The sequence below is a fragment of the Lasiodiplodia theobromae genome, assembly GCF_012971845.1.
Source record: "Lasiodiplodia theobromae strain AM2As chromosome Unknown scaffold_72, whole genome shotgun sequence".
In the NCBI taxonomy this organism is placed as follows: domain Eukaryota; kingdom Fungi; phylum Ascomycota; class Dothideomycetes; order Botryosphaeriales; family Botryosphaeriaceae; genus Lasiodiplodia; species Lasiodiplodia theobromae.
In genome coordinates, this window is record NW_023336555.1 from 69,317 (window position 1) to 88,000 (window position 18,684).

General features: G+C 54.5%; 7 protein-coding genes across 7 annotated transcripts; 4 read left to right on the top strand and 3 right to left on the bottom strand.

Annotated features, from left to right (window-relative positions):
* Window positions 1–7,058: 7,058 nt before the first annotated feature.
* On the top strand, window positions 7,059–8,099 carry LTHEOB_12734 (Short-chain dehydrogenase/reductase SDR; the record flags this gene model as incomplete). The annotated part of the gene is made up of 1 exon (XM_035509634.1): window positions 7,059–8,099. One exon carries the CDS (start codon window positions 7,059–7,061, stop codon window positions 8,097–8,099), a length of 1,041 nt encoding a protein of 346 aa, XP_035363902.1.
* Window positions 8,100–8,600: 501 nt separating this feature from the next.
* Window positions 8,601–9,350, top strand: LTHEOB_12735 (uncharacterized protein; the record flags this gene model as incomplete). The annotated part of the gene is made up of 1 exon (XM_035509635.1): window positions 8,601–9,350. One exon carries the CDS (start codon window positions 8,601–8,603, stop codon window positions 9,348–9,350), a length of 750 nt encoding a protein of 249 aa, XP_035363903.1.
* A 195-nt stretch (window positions 9,351–9,545) lies between these two features.
* Window positions 9,546–10,403, bottom strand: LTHEOB_12736 (uncharacterized protein; the record flags this gene model as incomplete). The annotated part of the gene is made up of 2 exons (XM_035509636.1): window positions 9,546–9,906; window positions 10,009–10,403. The coding sequence occupies 2 exons, from the start codon at window positions 10,401–10,403 to the stop codon at window positions 9,546–9,548; spliced, it is 756 nt and encodes a 251-aa protein (XP_035363904.1).
* A 1,079-nt stretch (window positions 10,404–11,482) lies between these two features.
* LTHEOB_12737 (uncharacterized protein) lies at window positions 11,483–11,986 on the bottom strand (the record flags this gene model as incomplete). The annotated part of the gene is made up of 1 exon (XM_035509637.1): window positions 11,483–11,986. One exon carries the CDS (start codon window positions 11,984–11,986, stop codon window positions 11,483–11,485), a length of 504 nt encoding a protein of 167 aa, XP_035363905.1.
* A 668-nt stretch (window positions 11,987–12,654) lies between these two features.
* LTHEOB_12738 (Sister chromatid cohesion protein) lies at window positions 12,655–13,098 on the top strand (the record flags this gene model as incomplete). The annotated part of the gene is made up of 1 exon (XM_035509638.1): window positions 12,655–13,098. The coding sequence occupies one exon, from the start codon at window positions 12,655–12,657 to the stop codon at window positions 13,096–13,098; it is 444 nt and encodes a 147-aa protein (XP_035363906.1).
* Window positions 13,099–13,563: 465 nt separating this feature from the next.
* Window positions 13,564–15,615, top strand: LTHEOB_12739 (Lysine-specific histone demethylase Aof2; the record flags this gene model as incomplete). Its single annotated transcript, XM_035509639.1, has 1 exon — window positions 13,564–15,615. The coding sequence occupies one exon, from the start codon at window positions 13,564–13,566 to the stop codon at window positions 15,613–15,615; it is 2,052 nt and encodes a 683-aa protein (XP_035363907.1).
* Window positions 15,616–18,126: 2,511 nt separating this feature from the next.
* On the bottom strand, window positions 18,127–18,684 carry LTHEOB_12740 (Ap-3 complex subunit sigma; the record flags this gene model as incomplete). The annotated part of the gene is made up of 1 exon (XM_035509641.1): window positions 18,127–18,526. A coding segment is annotated over one exon (400 nt), but the record flags the coding sequence as incomplete, so codon positions are not given.

Below are 18,684 nucleotides of genomic sequence, written 5' to 3' on the forward strand. Positions count from 1 at the left end.
TTTGTTTCTCTTTACCTTTGTGTGTTCTGGCGGCGGGCAGGCAGGCAGGCAGGCAGGCAGGCAGACGGGGACGGATAGACCGGAGATGGCCGAAGGGAAGTGGAGAGTGGTGGGGGTGAGCAGAGAGAGAGAGCGAGATAGAGAGAGCGAAAACGAACTCTCGGGCGGCACAGAAAGAGGGGGCTTACGGTCGAACCGCTAGGCAGCAAGGCGTTCCTCGTTGTTGCACGGTGCTAGAACGCACATGGAATGAAGGAAACCGTTTTTGATCTTCATTTCGGTTTTTGTTTTTTTCTGCCATCCCCGAACTGCCCATGCTGTGCCACAGCGATGACGCGTGTGGCGTGTGGGGTCCTGGGGCCGATGGCTGTGCATTGTGTGGGTCCGGCGGCTAACTATCTCGTGTGAACTTCTGCGGCGCGGGTAATCGCGAGGTGGTGCGGGCCGAGTGCTGGGGGCTGAGCCGGTAGCTGCCGGGGTTGCTGGCGAGAGCTGAGAGTGACGAGCAAGATGTGTGTGAAGTGGGAGAAGTTCTCGATTTGCACTCATGAAGCGAACTCTTCAGCACTCAAACTGCAAAGGGCAATGGTATACATAAAATATCCGATTTAGATTGGCGATATAGGTAGCAATAAAATCGTAGCATTAGAAAGGAAGGGGACATGTCTGTAGGCCTCTCAGAGGCGTCTACCAACACGGCCGATAAGGTTGCTTTTGCTAATATGTACATCGGAAGGATATGGACCAACAGTTGAAGCCTCCGAGTAGGAAAGTAAGAAATGACCACCCATCTTTTATTACTCCTCTCCAAACCGCCCTCTTGAAGGAATCCCCAAAGGAAGAAAAGAATCATTAGAGATCATCATCGCACATATCGATCATTAGCAACGACCACCCCTCAGCCTCTGCAGCCATCTCAGGCCTCACTATACGCCCTCCTGATCGAAAGACCATCGATCACACCCCTACCCGCTCGGCGTCTTTCACTCCTGGCGATGCCGTGCTGCTTCTCCTCGTGCACCCGCTTCGCGCAGTCTCTGACGAACGTCTTCCTGCAACCGAGAACCGAGCAAGACAGTCGCGGAGCAACCGAGTCTCGCTTCGGGCAGGCCAGCTGCAGGTGCCGCCGGATGTTCCGGTTGAGGTCGCGCGGCTTGCTGGTAAAGAGGTGGTGGCATCTCGGGCACCTGTTATCGCACGAAGCCTGCGGCCTGGGGCTGCTAACTGGGGGCAGTACGCGAGGAGGCGGAGCGTTGGGCTGATGAGAAGTCTGTGGGTGCTGCGATGGTGGTGGATGTGGCTGTGTTGGAAGAGCGGGTGGGGCGGATTGCTGTGGGACACGGGGGTGGTTGAGAGGTTGTGGAACGAGGCCCAGTTGGTCTGCTTGGGTGGACTGGCTGAAAGGGCTTCGAGTCGGCGCGAACGGAATGCTGTCGTTTATTGTTGGAGATGGGATGGGACGCGGGTCGACGAAGCGACTCTCAAGCCCTTCGAAGCTTCCCATCATGAGTGATTCCGGGGTCACGACGCTATCGTTACGCCTTCTGAAATGCACCGTATCCGGTGATCTGCCATTTTTGCTGTGGTCCAAGTATGCGCTCGAGGGAGTGAGCCCACTTGGTGGATACAAGGAAGACGGTGTGCCGAACGATGATTGCTTGGCGCTGAAAGGGGTGAAGCGGGTACCGGATGACGGTGTCGTACCGGCGATCTGGCTGTGCACGCTTGAAGATATGCTGCTCTGCCAGGATAGCCGCCTAGAGGAAGGATAGGAGATGTTCCTGCCTTGGATGTTCTCGGTCTGCAGAGTAAGCGTAGGAGGGTTCGGGCTCCTTGGTCCGTTGCCGCGCGGAAATGGATGGGTAGGATTAGAGACAGTGTTCGGCTGTGAAAAGCTCAGAGTCTGTGTTGGTGTTACGAAGTTCAGCTGAGGCTGCATGCTATCTTGGAGGACCGCGGATGTGTGATCCTGAATCGGTGGAACGAAAAGCTCGTAGCGGCCGACAGGCGAGGAGAAGTCATTTGCACCACCAAGAACGAGGCCGCTAGAATCATTCGACATCCTCGTGTTGCAGAAGCTTCCAGGCTGGCCGGTATTCTGTTCGGTTGGTAACTCGGCAGGGAAAGAGGAGCCAACTCCAAAAAGTTCTGTCATGGCAAAGTCGCATCCAAAAGGCTGTGATGCGAGTTGATTGTTTGGATGGCTGTGGTAGGATCTGCCATCGTCAAAACTGCCAGGCAGTTCATGTATACCAGATCCTTGGGCCTCCATTTCGACCGGAAGATGGGGGTTTGAACTGCGTCGACAGTGAGATACACGAACGGGGAGTCGCATCTTCTGTTTAACTCTTTTGAGAAGACCGTGACAGCGTTGACGAAACGGTTTTGAAGTGCCGAGGGAAGATGTGTTGAGGGGGGAAGCCGTCTCAGGCTGAATGAGGTCTTCCTCGACCGAGAAATGCGGCGATACGGGAAGGTAGGATGAACAAAGATCCGAGATCGGGACGCCTCTAGTAGTGGAATCCCAGGGTACGTAAGCGACCTTTTCTTCCGGAAAGGCTGAAGACGGTGACGAACAACGTTGGATGCCGGGTGCCGACGTGGTTTGATATAACTGGTTCCCGGATGCAACGATGGTTTGCCCGCAGAAGGAGTCAGCTAGCGGAGATCGAGGGCTGGTCGGTGAGCTCGTTTGGGTTCGGGCTTCTTTTGAACAAATACGGATGAGCGAGTGCTTGTGCTGGATCGTCTTGCAATCACAAGCGCAGTTGCGGCTACGGTCGATAAGACTAAGGCTATCGTCAGCCCAGACCATTAGTTGGAGCCAAGATCCGGGACGGCTCGTACCTACTGCACGGAGAAGAGCGTGGGAGTGGCCTGTTGATACATGATGGATTAGAATCGGAACGGCCGGTCAACTTTACGGTGAGCTGTACCTTGTGAAAAGCGAGAGAAGTCAGGCGAAGGGTGAACGAGTGTCGTGTTTTATGGTTTATATGGGCCCTTAATGCTTTAGGCCATCGGTCTTGGTGTGCTTCTCAAGTCCCTCAACGATGGGCAGGACGACAGGAGGACGGCACAGACGTGGGCGAAGTGAAGGGCGATGCTGGCGGGACGGGAACCACGGGAAGTGTGCCTCCAAGCTAAGGCGTTCACCGGCCTTGGACCATGTTCTGTAGTCCTTCGGGACGATGGGACGGCCGGCGAGGGCCCAATCAGAAATGGTGCGGTAGTCGCCGAAGCCCAGATGGAGATAATCGGGAAAACCTAGAACCGTACTCGATTACAGAACTATATGGGCCAGCCCTGAAACTTGTTTTCCGAGAGGCTGAAGCAGCTGCCTTGTTCTCGGCGCCGCGATGTGGCGGCGCTGCACCGCCTCGTGGGGTCGCGAGGTGCTGCCTGCGGCACAGCATGGGGGTCAAGCCCGAGTATGCCTTGGGAACCAGCATGGTCAGGTGCGGCTGGTGCAACATGCGATGTGGACGATGGAGGACTGCAGCGGAGCATCAGCTGGCCGGTTGAGCCAAGTTCGATTTGGTAAATGCACGGCGTAGTGCAAGTCCGTCCGGCGCTGCCCGGCAAAAGGGCTGCATCCGACCTGTCATTCATTCAGCGCACATTCGACATGGGCGGGGATAGCCTCACTTTTTTCATCGGCATCCTGGTGCAGGATTTGTGAGTCTGTAAACCAGTCGGTGAGGAATTGGCAGGGCGCCGGGCTCGGCTCAAGAGATCGGTCGGCGACGGGGTAATATGAATGCTGAAGCTCGGGAGCCCGCGCCTGTTATAATCAAGCTGCGTTCGGCTCCTCACAAATGCTATGAATAGCAGTGCTTTCAGCTGCCCATCGATCGAAACATGATCACACCCTCGCGGGGAATCATGTGGGTCCATGGTCGCTTCGAGGCTCGGTTACGCCCAGAACAGTCATCGTGCATTAGATTATGCGGCCCGGCGGATGAGCGAACCCTAACGAGCTGTCTCAGAAGAAAATCGTGAAGACAGTTCGAAGCATCTAGCGGACGGCTCCTTTGATTTTTCGTCTCGAAATACGTTCTCGTGCCCCCTCAGCGAGGGCCATGCGATTTGGGGCCTCTGCTTCCCCATGTCGTGCTGTCAAAGATGTTGTGTTCAGTCTCAGCTCGACCATTGCTTACCCCGCTCCGATCGGCACAACATGATTTATGAGTCCGAGGACGCCACACTCACGCAAGGGGGTTGGCTGATTGCGATAGTTGAGAAGCCAAGGCAGTCTTCAGTCCCTCTCCGCCTTGTTCGTTAGCCGCTGCCTCGCCGCGTCATCTTCTTGAATTGCCACTTTCTGACCCCAATTTCATTCACGACCCGTGCCACCTCAGCCATAATGACTGGTTCATAGCGGTCAAGTCACCAGAGCTGAAAGGATGTCGGTGATGCAGACGCCAAGATCACTGCAGTCCTGCGAACATGCCACAAGAAGAAGCAATGAGTTCGATTTCTTCAATTGAGCTAGTTGTGCGACGTCGACCTGGTCCGGCGCATAGCAGCCCTAAATGTGAGCGCAAGGCACAAGCGGCCAAACCGTCGATCCGGATCGAGCCGCAGTCATCTGTTCCTGCCGCGCGACCATTCCTCTTGTCGATTAAACCTCCGTTAGGCTAACCGCCGATCGAGTAGGCGCGGACAAATCAAAGTCCCTAATGCCCAAGAGGACTTCTCCAATGAACGACAGTTCCTGTGGATTCACTCGTTGTTGTTGTTGTTGTTCCCAAACACACCAGGATCATCCGTTGTTCTGATTCGAACGCGAACCAGGAACGTATGGGTCGTCACGTTGCGGCTGTTCCAAATAGTTTTTAAGGCCCCATGGACGTTCATTTTCGTTGTTGTTTCCGGATGCCGCACTACTTGTTCCTGATGCGGATTGCTGGGGCCCTGGCTGTCTCGAGGGATTCGAGGAGTAGGAGTTCGACTGCTCTATTTTTCAGCTATTGCTTACGGGTCGCGTTACCAGTTGGGATTGCACGCTTACCTTTTGAATGTTATTGGGATTGCTCTTATTGTAAGACATTGTGACAGTGTTAATCTGTGGAGGATCAAGTCGACTGACTTTGGTTGTGGAGTTGAAGTTGGTGTCGATGCAATGAGTTCGAGAAGAAGATACGACGTGTAGAGGCCAGGCTCGTAAAATATAAGCGGAGCATGCAGATAGTACGTCCCTCTGCACTCGTGGACGATCATGACGCTCGCGTATGGACTGGTTATGCACGAAGGGCGCAATCGATCCTGGCATGATGGATTTGGGCCGCCGTTTGCTAGATCGACACGTATCGAAGGGCGGTCATCGGACAGGTTGGAAATGACTGTGCATGGAGTTGTTGGCTGGAAGAAGGCATTGAGTTTCATCCGACGGCCGCTTACCAACGCTACCCAAGGGTCTGAAGCTGCGGAAGGTAGAGCGTATAGGGGTAAAAGCTTAGTATCGGGGTCAAGGATCTGACAGGGCAGCATAGCTGTTACGCAGGTGGTGCTGAGTGGTCTGGATCTGGCGGCATGTTAGGCAGCTGGTAGACCCCACGTAGCCGTACAAGGGCATCGGTGGCCAGCAAAGCCCCGTATTGCTGCCTGCTTGTTGTTAATCCGGACACCCCGATGATCCGCGGCAGATTGACGCCAGTGTTGGCGCGGGATCGTCGTGGGTTGCAGAAATAGAGGTACAAGGTAGTGAGAATTCGGAATCGGCAATGCACGGGCAAGGAGGTGAAACGGCTATTAGGGTCATCTGCTATTCCTTCGCCACTTTAAGGGTAAGATACGCGATTCCGGTGAGTGTTGCGGCTCTGCGGAAATGAGTCGTTCGCGTCGCCGATCTCGACACAGCTATGTGCCGTGTCTATCCGGAGCCAGGTGTCGCCCTTTGTTGCAAACGCAGCATGTCGCAGGCCGTGCGCCCTTTGAGCCCCGCGTCGCCCTTCACCAAGTGGACGGGGCTCGTACGAAAGAGGGCGGTGGCTGCAGCGGGCCCAGACGCGATGATATGCAGGGTTACGCCATCATCGTGATCAGCCGACTGAAAATCCAGGCAGCCATCGACATCCAGGTACGCTTCCTGAATCAGGCGCGATGATAAGGCGCCTCGCTGGTGAGGGTTGATAGAAGCAGAAGAGATGTGCGTGTCTGGACTGGTCGTTGCGCATGGTGCCGCCGCGGTTGGCGCTTACGTTGCAGATGCAGCCAACGCGGCTACAGCTCGCCAATGCTGTCGTGGCTTTTTCCGACGCCCTTTGAGTTTGTCAATGCCGTTCCATGTGACTGCTGCACGTGAGAGAGGTTGGACATGCGGCTCCGCGAGAGGACGGGAGTGGGAGTGGAAGCTGGAGGCGTCGCTGGCCCGACCAGTTCGCTTGAGAATTTAGCCGACGATCGCTGCTTCCCTTTCCTCAACACCACACAAACCCCGCAACGAGCTTCGTTCTTGCTACCTGCAACAGCGACTACTCGCCATCTGCATTTTGTGGTTGCCTTGCCAAGTTTATCAGTGTGGTGCAGCGATTATGCTGCTCAGCTTACACCCTCCTACCGTTACCGTTTCAGTCTCACTGCCTGCGTTTCGCCGGTTGTTTGTTTCAGGACGTACGTCCATGATGAATGGCTGTGTGCTGGGATAGCTGCAGGATCTGGCCCCATGATCGACCAACCAGGCAGCATGCCCTTCTGGAAGGGAACAAAAACGGGCCGTCGATGCAGGAACGCGATGCCTATTCGTCCGCTATTTGTCCTATACCCGATCTACTCCCGCTTCTCTTATCTAGCGCAAGACTGGTTGTACGAAAATTGGGACATGCAGTGCCTTCTACACTCTTTGACGGACGAAACTACGAGCTGACTGTGTAGTAAGTCCACGGCGCAGCTTAACTCCGCATCCTCCGGCTTTAACAGCCTCCTCCGGATTCAGCATCCATGCTCGAGTCTTTGTATAAAATTCACCTGACGACCGAATTTCAAAGGGCCCATACAAAGTAGCACCGCTTCTACAGTCCTACCTCTTAATATTTCCAACCCCGCGAACCCCACTCATGTCTGAACGCATCACCCCTTACGCCCACCTTCATACCTCCCTTAACGGGCCTGGAGATCAGAGACCGACAGCGCTCCAAATCATCGAAGATGAAAACCTGATTGGTAAATGGACCGATAAGGTCATCTTCATCACAGGCGCCAATCAAGGCATTGGTCTCGAGACTGCACGTGCACTACATGCCACCGGTGCAACCCTCTACCTAGGCGTACGAACAGTGGCCAAAGGTGAAGCCGCACGCTCCTCCATTCTGTCCACCTCGCCCAGCCGCAGCCCAATCAACCTGATCACGCTTTCTCTCGACTCCCTCGACTCCGTCCGCGCCGCAGCCGCGGACTTCCTCGCGCAGTCCAGCACGCTCAACGTCCTCGTCAACAACGCCGGCATCATGGCCAGCGCCCATGCCCTCACCTCCGACGGCTACGAAAGCCAGTTCGCTACGAACCACCTCGGCCACTTCCTACTGACCTCGCTCCTCCTGCCCGCTCTCGCCGCGGGCTCGACGCCAGAATTCGCTAGCCGAGTCGTCAACCTCTCGTCCGCCGGCCACAAGGCCCATTCTGACGGCCAGATCGACCTGTCCGACCTGTCGTGGGAGCGCCGCGGCTACAATCCCTGGAAAGCGTACGGCGCGGCCAAGACGGCAAACGTCCTGCATGCGAACCGTCTGGACGCCCTGTATGGCACCGGCAGTCGTCCCGTTCACGGTTTCAGTGTCAATCCGGGCGGCATCTTCACCGGGCTATTCAACAATATAAGCGAGGAGGAAAGGAAGGCGTACGAGAAGATGCGCCATATTTTCAAGAGTCCCGAGCAGGGCGCTGCGACGACGGTGTGGTGCGCGACGGCGAAGGCATTGGAGGGGAAGGGCGGGCTGTACTGCGAGGATTGTGGAGAGGCGGCGCCGGCAGAGATGGACGAGGAGACTGGTGTGTGGAAGAGGAGGGATATCACATATGCGCCATGGGCCAAGGGAGACGTGGAGGCGGAGAAGCAGCTTTGGGAGGTCAGTGAGAGGATGACCGGGTTGCGGGAGTGAATCGGCATCGGCGACGTTGCTGGATGGTAGCAGGTGCTGCTTCAATATAGAACGTTGATTATTAATTTGAACTATTAGCATCTTTAGTTCAATTCTTTTTCACATGGCAAATTGGTGCAGCGATTTTTTCGTGTGGCTCTTACTTGGAGAGGTGAAGTGCGGCAAAAGGCCGGCCTACCTGCAACAATAGACCCACCCCGCAACAATAGCTATTGTTGCTATTGTAGTTAAAACTAAGTCCCTGGTTCCGTAAAAATTTTTATAAAAAGGGTCTTCGCTACCGTTGGTGTCTCCAGGAACAATAGGAGTTTTGTCTACCCTAGCGTATAAGGGCTCTATCTTTTGCTCCGACTCTCTTACTTCTTCTTCTTCTTCTTCCAATCGACACTCCGACAAGCTTGAAGCAACACATCCTCTGATCCGCCATACGGCATCGCTCTCTGCCATTCACACATCTATACCATCGGCATCCGATTGCGATCGATCTATTCAACTGCCGCCATGACTGAATACCGCTCCATCTCAGTGCCCTCAAATGTCGATGATGAGCAGCAGATGGCTCTGTTGACGCGGAGCTGTTCAGCCACTGCTATTGAGCATGGATTTCCGGATTCCCAGGCGACTCATCTGCCAATGAAGCACGATGGCAGCGACACCCCAAGCGCCATGAACTCCTCACCACCGCTGGTCGTTCATCACCCCCAACCAATCTCTGCGGCAGTTCCTCGCTTCCTCACGCCTCAAAAGTCACCCGCCGCATCGCCCTCGCCTTTGCTCTTAGGCTCGTCACCACCTTACTTCCCTCCAGCCTCGCCAACACTATCACCATCAGGCTCGCCTTCGCCCTCACTGGTACTGTCGCCTTCACCTTCATCCTCACCACCACTGTCAGAGAGCTGGATGGAGATCGACGCCCCACAAGAGAGCTCTTGGGAGGTGGAGCTGCGTGAGGAGCTGGAGAAAGAGCTGCAGCGGATGAGGCAGGTGCAGTGGGAGGAGGAGATAGAACGGGAGAGGGATATGCAGTGGGAGAAGGAGATGCAGCTGCTGGAGAAGGAGAGACACGAGAAGGAAATGCAGCTGTTGGAGAGGGAGAGATACAAGAAGCTGGATGCCATGGCCACCCGCAAACGTGGCATTCGGAAGCAGCGGAAGGACATTCTGCGTCTGCGGGAGGCGGTACCAGCGTGGCTAGTGAAGGAGAAGCTCGCTGATCTGGAGAACGAAGAGTTCCTGTACGGATTAGAATAGAGAAATGATGGATGATACGGCAAGGCTCAAGGGAGAGGAAGTTCTGCGAAGGTGAGAGCAGATATACACGGCACTATCATGGGGAGAAGTAAAGCAAAAGCCAAATATATGAGAACAGTCCCTAATCATAATCTCCCTTGAAAAGAACTTTAACTGCCCACCAACCCCTCCTCCTTCTCTCCGTTTTTCCCACCTTCAATTCCCCTCACACCACACCCCCGGCGGCGCCTTCCCGCCATCCTCATTCCCGCCGCACTGCACCGCCACACCGTCGACGCCGCCGCCGCTCACGTCGTCCTGGTACGTCACGTCGTTGCACCGGTAGCCGACGTCGCGCCCTTCGCGGCAGAACAGCGCGCAGCAGCCGCTGCCCTGCTGGTCCCACACGTAGCTGCGCGCCCGCCACGGCAGCGACACGTTGCCGGCGGCCGACACGTTCTGTGCAGAGCCGGTGAAGGACGGCGAGGCGTAGAGGGTGAAGTGGAAGGGGAGGGTGGCTGTTGCGGTTGCGGTGGTGGTGTTGGGGGAGGAAGAGGGCGAGTGGGAGGTGGGGTCGCTGAGGGGGGGTTTTTTTGGGTTAGAGCTGGGTGGGATCTTGGGATGGGGCGGGGTGGTTGGGGTAGGGGGGAGGGAAGGGGAGAAGATGGGGGTTGCTTACGGGTTCGCTGTCACGGTGGAGGTGATGGTTGTAGTGGGTTGGTTTGCGGTTGCGAGATGTCCACCTACGCCACCGCCGACCGCGGCGCCGATGAGGATGATGATGAGAAGGGTGAGGAGGGCGAATGTTGTGGGAGTGCAGCCGAGGATGCGTCTGTGGCGTGTTGCGTGAGGTGGTTGCTGGGAAGAGGAGACTTCTTTGTCGTTGGATGTGATGGCCTCGGGGGCGGTGGTGGTCCAGGTGTTGGTGGCAGGATATTTTGGTTCCTCGAGGTAAAGCTGGGGAGCTTCAAGAGCGCGGCTGTCGTAGTCTCTTCTTGTGTTGGCGGAATCGATGGGCTTGTTCTCTGCTGCCGCCGATGCGTCATGAGAAGGATGATCTGGATGATTGTCCATGTCTCAAGGTGGGCAGTGTGAGGGTTTCAGTACTGAAATTGGCGTCGAGCACGATGGAAAGAGATACTCGAGTGTTTTAAAAGGAAATTGATGGCCGCTGCTAAGCCAAGGCTAAATTAAGCATGCAACAGTGTTGCCTTGCGTCAATCAAAGAACAGCCCAAATTTGTTGCACGATCATGACGTTGTCCCATCTATCTATACGAGTTGTATTGTTCCACAAGTGACCCCGCAACCTCGCCAGCCTGTGACTGCATGCTATTTTCGCCCATGACTGGAAGATGTCAGAAAAAGTTACAAAAGTGCAATCCTGGTAGGCATCACTCCTACGTTGGTAGGGGTTTAGGCCAGATAGGTGCGTTGCAGTGAAGCTCCAAGAGAGAAATTGCGATCCCAAAGCCAATGATCGGATTTTCGACGCCTAGAGTTGGGGGCCGAATGATTCAGATCCAGACCACATATGAGTGGCAGCCAAGCTCGAAAAACCTGCTTGGTGTGTCCGAGATGATTGGATGTTCAACCTCAAAGCTGCAAGTGATCGTATAGAGTACCAGCGCAAACGAGGAATCAAACCGACTGGTTGAGTTTGGCGCTGGATGTCACCTAGACCGTTGACGGCGCCTTGGCTTTCCGATGACCGATTGTAGTACAGCATGCAGGGGAATCCTCCGGCGCTTGCTCAGTGGTTGGGAACGTGAAGCCCCTTGGAGAAAAGAGCGACGCCAAGACAGTTTGGTAAGCGAAACCAGTGAGCCATAGAAGCAATGGATCGTGGAAGCTGGAGAAACAGTGTGGGCGTTGAGGAAGACTTTGCCTCTTTTGGATCAATCTGTCGGAGCGGGTGTCCCTGAATATGCAAAAACCAAAGCAGTTTCGACAGAATGCAGCGATTGCAAGTCGAAGGCTTCGTTGTCCTTTCCTCGAAGAAGTAATAGTCCGATTCTACTTCAGGTGTCGCCGGGACGGCCCTGGTAGTTCTAATAATAAACTGTCGCTGCTGCGTCTGATAGCTGTAGGCCTCCACATCAGTAATTGTCGATAAAGCAATGTGCAGCTGCTTGCCTCACCTACCGACCTAGTTCATTGATTCGCCGAATCGCCCTTCTTGTTGCTCACGGGGAGCAGACCGCCGGCAAGAGAAGCTGCGACGGAAATGGCAACACCCAGTGCAAGAGAAAGCCAGAAAACGGTTCGTGTGCAGCCGCAGATTCGCCTTTGCTTCTTGTTCTTTGTCTTGTTCTTTTCAAGATCGATTGTTTGTAAGTCGGCGGTAGGTGCTCTTGTCAAGGATATCTGGTCTTCGCTTCCACGGTTCATTGGATATGTGCGGTAAGTTGGGGCGGGAGTTGTCGGAGTAAAAGGCGACGCCGGGCTAATAGCGGAATCTTCTGCAAGAAATTTTGGTTCATCGTGGAGGATGACTTGGGGAGCCTCGTGCCAGTTATTGTCTGTCGAATACTTGGGCTCTTGTATGACGGGTTGCAGGGCCTCAGATATCTTGGGGTCGTAGGGCGAAGTAAGTTGAAGACCCTCATGAATCTTGGGATCGTAGTTGGGGAGAATGGCCGACTTCGATATTGACATGGTGGAGTATCTGTTTTCTCAGGGGCCGTTTGCAGGGAAAGCAGAGAGAAGCAGAGGAAGAGGAGAGATGTTTGTTATACTGGCACTGAGAGCAGGCGCCTAATGACTCGAAAATCAGGCTGGAGCAAGGGATTAGGTTTCGACATTGCGCGTAATTACAGCCCAGAAGTCTGAGCCAAGGCGATACGGGAGGCCTTTGCCGCTTAGGGTAAGAAGCCAGTCTAATGCTGGGAACGCGTGAATACCCGATTGAGTAAAGCGATAGACTACGTGTCTTAATAATCTATGAGTACGAGCTCCGAGTGCGAAGACGAGGTACGGCGTATTCTCAAAGTCGAGACAGGCCGGGCACATGAGTGAGTTTCCAGCCGTATCGGGCTCTTTTCATTGGCAGCCCGGATGACTCGTGTAAGGAGGTTTTGCAAGAAAATGCATATGGCTCCGACTTATCGGCCCTGTGCGCTTTGGAGGAGCCAATGATGGAGGCCCAAGAGCGACTTGGGAGTGGAGGTCGAGGCTTAGTGAGAAGGTGGCGGAGCCGGGGTGCCGCAGCTTCCTCTCGTGTCTCGCATTCACACGGCGCGTCACACGCGTCAACCCGAGCACTTTTCCTCCTCCACCGCGAAACCCTGCAACTCCGCGTCGCGTTCGACGTTCACTCCGCCACAATGCCCAGCGTTCCACTTCATCCTCCCTCTGCGGCATCGGAGGCTGCGTCTGGCCTCGAAAACCCGCTGCCACAACTCCTGCAAACGCCCTCGGGCCTTGCAATGCTCGAAATCCAAGGCACCATTCACTCGTCCGCCACACAACCCGAACCTGATGCTCCCTCAGCTTCCGACGCCCACATGGCTGTTGGCAGGCTCGTCTTTCCCAACTACTCGCCCAGCGACCCGCCCGAGAACAAGGCCTGGATGAAGCGCGTCCACATGTACGTCGGCAAGCACCAGCGTATGACGGGCGAGGTCAAGGAGCTCCCCAAGCCTGTGGCTGTCATTCAGCGGAAGCCTGGCACAAGTGAGGAAGACGGACAAGAAGAATTGGAGATTGTGGACATCATCCGGCACAAGATCATCTTCTCCTCTCGGCCCGAGCCCGTGAGCGCCAGCTAAGGCCCCCTCCGAGACCTGCGTGAATGGCCATCACGCGTCGCTGAACTGTCTACCATGCGGCAATGCCATTCACCACGTCTTGAGTGATTGGAATCCGCCTTTCCAGCCTGGTGACCGCTGTGCTTGGCAGCTGCACATGTTTTGCTTTCTAAGCGAGGTGCAGCCTTGCACTCAGACGGTTCGCTCTTTCAGCTGAGGACTGAGGCTCTTCAAAAGTCACGTTTCCCTTATCCAATTGGCCTTGTTCTGTGGTGCCACGAAGTAAGCGCCCAAGCTTTGCATACGCGACGCTACGGGGCCGTGCCGCAGACCACAGCACACCGGGATCCCGCATATGCCACCCGCCCCATTGTGGGTCAGCATGCGACACCTCATCTAATTGAGCCTCAGCCTCGCCGGTTGTTTCGAATCAATAACAAACTTGTCCCTCTCCACCCTGCACCCCTTAGGATCGTCAATTATGCTATGGACATGAGTGACCGGTCCAACGTCGCGACCTCGGTCGGCATCTGGGTTGCCGTTGCCGTTGTAGCCGTGGCTGTGGTTTTTGTGGGCGGGCCTTTGCTTGTTTATAAGGCTTCCAAAACAGAGCGACACCAGGCTCTGAACAGCGTCCGCGATAGCTCTGGATACATAAGCCAGGGGTTGAGGGTGAGCAAATCCATCAGAATCCTCCGCCGAGTCAAGGCACCTATTCTTGCCTACGAACCGAATTTCAACAAAGAGAAGCATCCCGATCCGAATGCCGCCCCTCGCTCAAAGGCTTCTTCCCTACGAGAGCGCCTTCAGAAAGCTGTCGAAGTGATCAAAGAGGAGGGCCCAACAGATGAACCAGTCTATCAAGGTGACACTCCACTGGTCCTTGACGTGAACTCTGCGGCTTTGAAAAGCCGGTCACCTACCTCATGGGTCAGACTTGGCAAATTGTTGGAAGCCTACCCGCAACTCCCCATTGAGAGGGGCGACACGCTGCGTATCGAACGAAATGAAACCTTCCTGCCTGTGCATCGCCTCTGGATCTTAATGTTCGGTTTGGTCGGAAGATACGGCTCTCGCCGTGAAGACAGCATTATTGTGGGGTCTGCTCGATTGCTGGACGCAGCTCCTGGAGCAGGCACAGATCGAAGCCATCAGCATACATTGGGAGGTCTTTCAATAACGCAACCTGCTGCCGAGCAACGGGAACCACTTCGCGGAATTACTGGTACCATCGTCCCATCCCGGAATCGCCCCGTCCCCGCGTGCAATTTTATTGCTCACGACATTCAATACCTGGAATCCATAGAGCCTGATAAACTGTCACTACGAAGCCTTTTCTGGCTTGCGCTAGGTGCCATTCCGTTTGGAGAAGGGAAAGTCTACAGCATAGTCGACCCCGAGCCGCCAAAGACCTGGTCATCTCAAGACGAAAGTGGACAGGCAACGCAAACCAACGCCAACGGCGATATCGCTATGGCATCATTTTCTCGCCAGACTTCGGTTGACTCTGAGCATCAAGTTACCCCGGGCTCACGGGTACGATTCTGCAAACTTGTTCAGATCGATATCACCAATGGTCCCCCTCTCGATATCCTACGTCGTTTTGGTGGAGGCACGCAAACTCTTCATGGTCTTGAAGAGGTTCCGTTAGACCCCTCGGATCCCTACAAAGCTCCTTCTTCTATTCCCTGGGTTGTCTTGCCTTCCAACAGCCCCACGGCTACGGATAATACTGTTTGGAAGCTACAACGAAAGGACGCACAGCTTCTAGCCCGACGTCTTCTGGAGCTAGAGTGGCATCCGGAAGGCTACCTCTTCGGCCGAAATCGGGCCCCTCGTCTTTGGCGCTTTTTCACCGCCGCCGCCAGCGACCTCCATAGCCTTCTCGAGCACATGCAAACAAATATGCATTTCATAGCCAACACGGAGCAAAGCCGTGAGCAGCTTACCAACGTGTTGGACCCAGCCATCAAAGCAAGCAACCGCCAGGAGATCAACCGCGCTGGTACCAGCGCGCTCTTCTACGCCCTCCGAGCTTTCACAGAGCAGAGGCGCAGCTCCGAGGAACAGATCATCAGCGAGTTGGTCAGCGTTCTCTTCATCACCGACGCCGAGTTCCGCAACCTCGTCATGCAGAGCTGCAAGCACCTCTCGCCTGCCACCACGGCCACCACCACCGTCCCATCCACTAGCTCCTCCCTGACTTTGGTTGCCACGACACCGGGTCCTGCGCAAAACTCACCATTCGACAAGGTCATCACATTCTCCCGTCCCGCCTCTTGCATCCTCGTTCCCGGCGCTTTTGGCGTGCCTCAGTCGTTTCCCGTGGATTTGGAGGGCTTGTACCACGAAAACGGCAAGACGCAGCGCTTTTTCAGAGAAGGTGCGGGAAGAGAGAACATCCATGCGGGACTGAGGATCGTGATACTGGCGGCGTTGCGGGCTGGATGTGTCAGCGCGTTGTTGAGAGGTGCGTGGAGTAGCGAGGCGCTGTTTAAGTTTTGGGCAGAGTCCCCGGAGGGGGTGATGTTTTCGTAGATTGGCGAAAGGAAGTTCCTCGGGTCGGACATGGAGGACAATGGGAAAATTGAGAGCGAATGAGAGCGGAAATTGCTGGTGTTAGCCAAGGAAGACTTTTCAACTGCATTCTCGGCGTCTCTTTTCATTGTGAAGGTTCCTGCAATGGGAGGTGCTGAACTTAATCCTCACTTAAAACTTCCTGTGCTTCTTTTGATATCCATACAAAGCTTAATTAAACGCTAGCTCTACCACACGATGTGCACATCTGCTGAAGATGGCAGGCCAGGTCATGTGTATCAAGTCTGTCTTGTGTCACATAAAAGCCAAGACACAGATCGCCCCCTTCCTACCTATCTCAACGTGAATGTGGTTCCAGAATCCCTTACGGGTGAGAACCTAAGTGATCTAGGATCGACTTTGCTGGGTCGAGTGTGGTCTCTAACCGGGTGATCGCCGTTGTATCCAAATCGGTCGACCTGCATACCGTACGCAGAGATCAAGCGCAGGCTCACTGAGAAGCAATAATGCGCTGTACTCGCTGTTGAATAAAACTGTAAGACAGCATTAAGAGACTTTGATGGGGACTTTTATGAACTAGTAATGGAGGGGCACCGAGAGGGTGCGCGGTAGATGGAAGATGAAGTTCTGTCTGAGGAGCGTATTGGGGCCGATACGCTCCTCAAACAGAGGGAGCGGCAGTCGCGTCGCAAATACAGTAGGATGTGTATATTCAATGTGCTCCTCAAGCACCACGGTGCTGTTAGAGTACGGAGTTGTTGGAACCAGAATCGAGCTGGGGTTTTAAAGTAAGCACGGTTAGATGAGGCAACTGATTTACTCGGAACTGTTCTGGATATATGAGCATTGGAAAAGTACGCCGGTCTGTCACATGACCAGTAAATCCTCTCTACACAGTGATGTTCGTAGACCGGACAAATTGCAAGTGACTGATGGGGCAGGTGATACTCGACTGGCCGTCTTCCTGGGCCGATTTAAAATGTGGGATCGGACAATTCCTCGGTACACCAAAGAATCCTATGAAACATTCTGAAGACCAATTCTGGTCGGCAAACTACACTTTGTCGCTCCTCTTCGTGTTAAGCTTAGCAAGCTTCCTACTGCGCTCGCTCGCGCGGAGTTCAGTGGTAAGACAGAGCGGGACGTAAAAGAGATCAACAGCTTTATGAAACTTCAGGCAAGCCACCACCTTATGCTTCTGATGAGGAGCGGCATCATTCCTCTCACATGTTACGTGGGAGATGGTATAAATCGATATATGATCACTTCAGCCTCGTGTTATTCCGCTTAGTGACAGTATTACCTTTTGCTTGGAGAAAAGACCAACGAAGCAAAAGAGTAGTTTCTGCGATTTCCCGGACGTTGCATCACAGGAAATGGTGCGCGAAGCCGCGGTGAATAGAGTCGATTCTTGGCCCACAGCCTTTAAATGCATGGACCGGAACGTGGCTTCATGAACATGTTAGGGGCACTCCAATAAATTGAAAGGATAGAAAATATTCCCAGAGCCGGAGATCACGAATATGCCGCAAGCGTCCAGGTAGTACTAAAGCTCATGCAAGAAGCTTACAAGATCGCTAAGGATTCCACAGTCATCGTAGGGCCCATTAGTTGCCTAATTTATCTCATCTCATTTGTAGGAGGCTGCACTGCAGATGGCGGTCTCGCGCTCATTGACTTTGAGGAGACCCACATGACCGTGTGTCCTTCTTTCGCTCAAGACAGCTTGAATATAAATGCTCTTCACGGCAACCCTCCAACAGCAGAGGGCTGCAGGTTCATTTCTAGGGACGACAATGATCGAAGGACTGACTGGCTACCGGTTTCTTGTTGCTTTCAAAGATTGCGAGTTTTTAAAGTGTTAGTTCAAGTATATCTGATATTTCATACGAACTCTGAGTTGATTCCGTATGCACGTTCTTATATGCAGAATTGTGAGCAGCCAAGATTACAAATGATGATGTGCAACGTTATGTCTTGATTCTAGGGGGGGGGGAAGGAAACAGGTAATGCTGGGACTGAACCAAGCGAGACCGTCAAAATGGGACATCAGAAGCATTAAGGCGTCAATAGAGCTCACAAAAGACCAACAACCAGTCGCAGCTACCAAAGTTGGTATAGCATCGCTCTATTGCCGGGCCAAAGAGAGTTGAGGTTATCTTGGACAGCGGCGTGACGTGGGAGCTTTATATTCGCACTGTGACATTAAAGAGTAAATGCCAATGCAACGCGTGAAATGCCCTGACTTTACCCAACCATCTATACCTGTGACCGAATCCTGTCTATCTTGATCATTTCACGCTACCAGTCCTCTTCCGTTCTTCCATCACTGCTTAGCTTAATGGCACCGCCCTACGAACTTCCAGGGACGACCTGTAATGCAGAGGCGCAACCACCAAGTCTGATGCTACCAAGCGAGATTCCTTGTGCGCGCCTCTTGTTTCTACGCCGTATCCAGTCGGACCATGACTTCTGAGCCTGCCACCGCTATGTGGACATTCCCCTTCCTCTTCACCGCGCCGCCCACAGTCCTTCTCCCCTCCCAAACGCACCAAACGCACTCGACTCCCCACCGGGCCTCTTCGCGACCCTCCCCTGTGCTTTTACGCCCTGCACAACCCTCTCCAGCCCCGTCTCGACGACCACGCCTCCTACTATCATTTCGCTCAGCGTCGCGTGCAGCGTCTCGAAGTTGAAGATGAGGTCCAGCTCGCACACATTCTCGAACAGGCGGTCCAACGCCTCGACGAAGACCTGGATCAGGTCGAGCAGGGCGAGCGGCGACTCGGTGGCGGTGCTGATGATGATGAAGTACAGCGTCGCGTAGTGGCGGTAGGTGACGATGGAGGGGGTGTCGGCGTAGGGGCCGTTGGTGGGAGAGTTGCTGGAGGAGGCGAGGAGAGGCGGGAGACTGTTTGTAGATGTCTAAGTCAGCGGCGCGAAGGTCGTGGCGGCGGGGGAAAGACGTGGGCGTTGTGGGGGGGGGGGGGGGGGGGGGAAAAAGGGGGGGGGGGGAAGCGACGAGTTCGTTTGGTGGTGAACAGATTGACGGACATGCTGCTAGCGGAA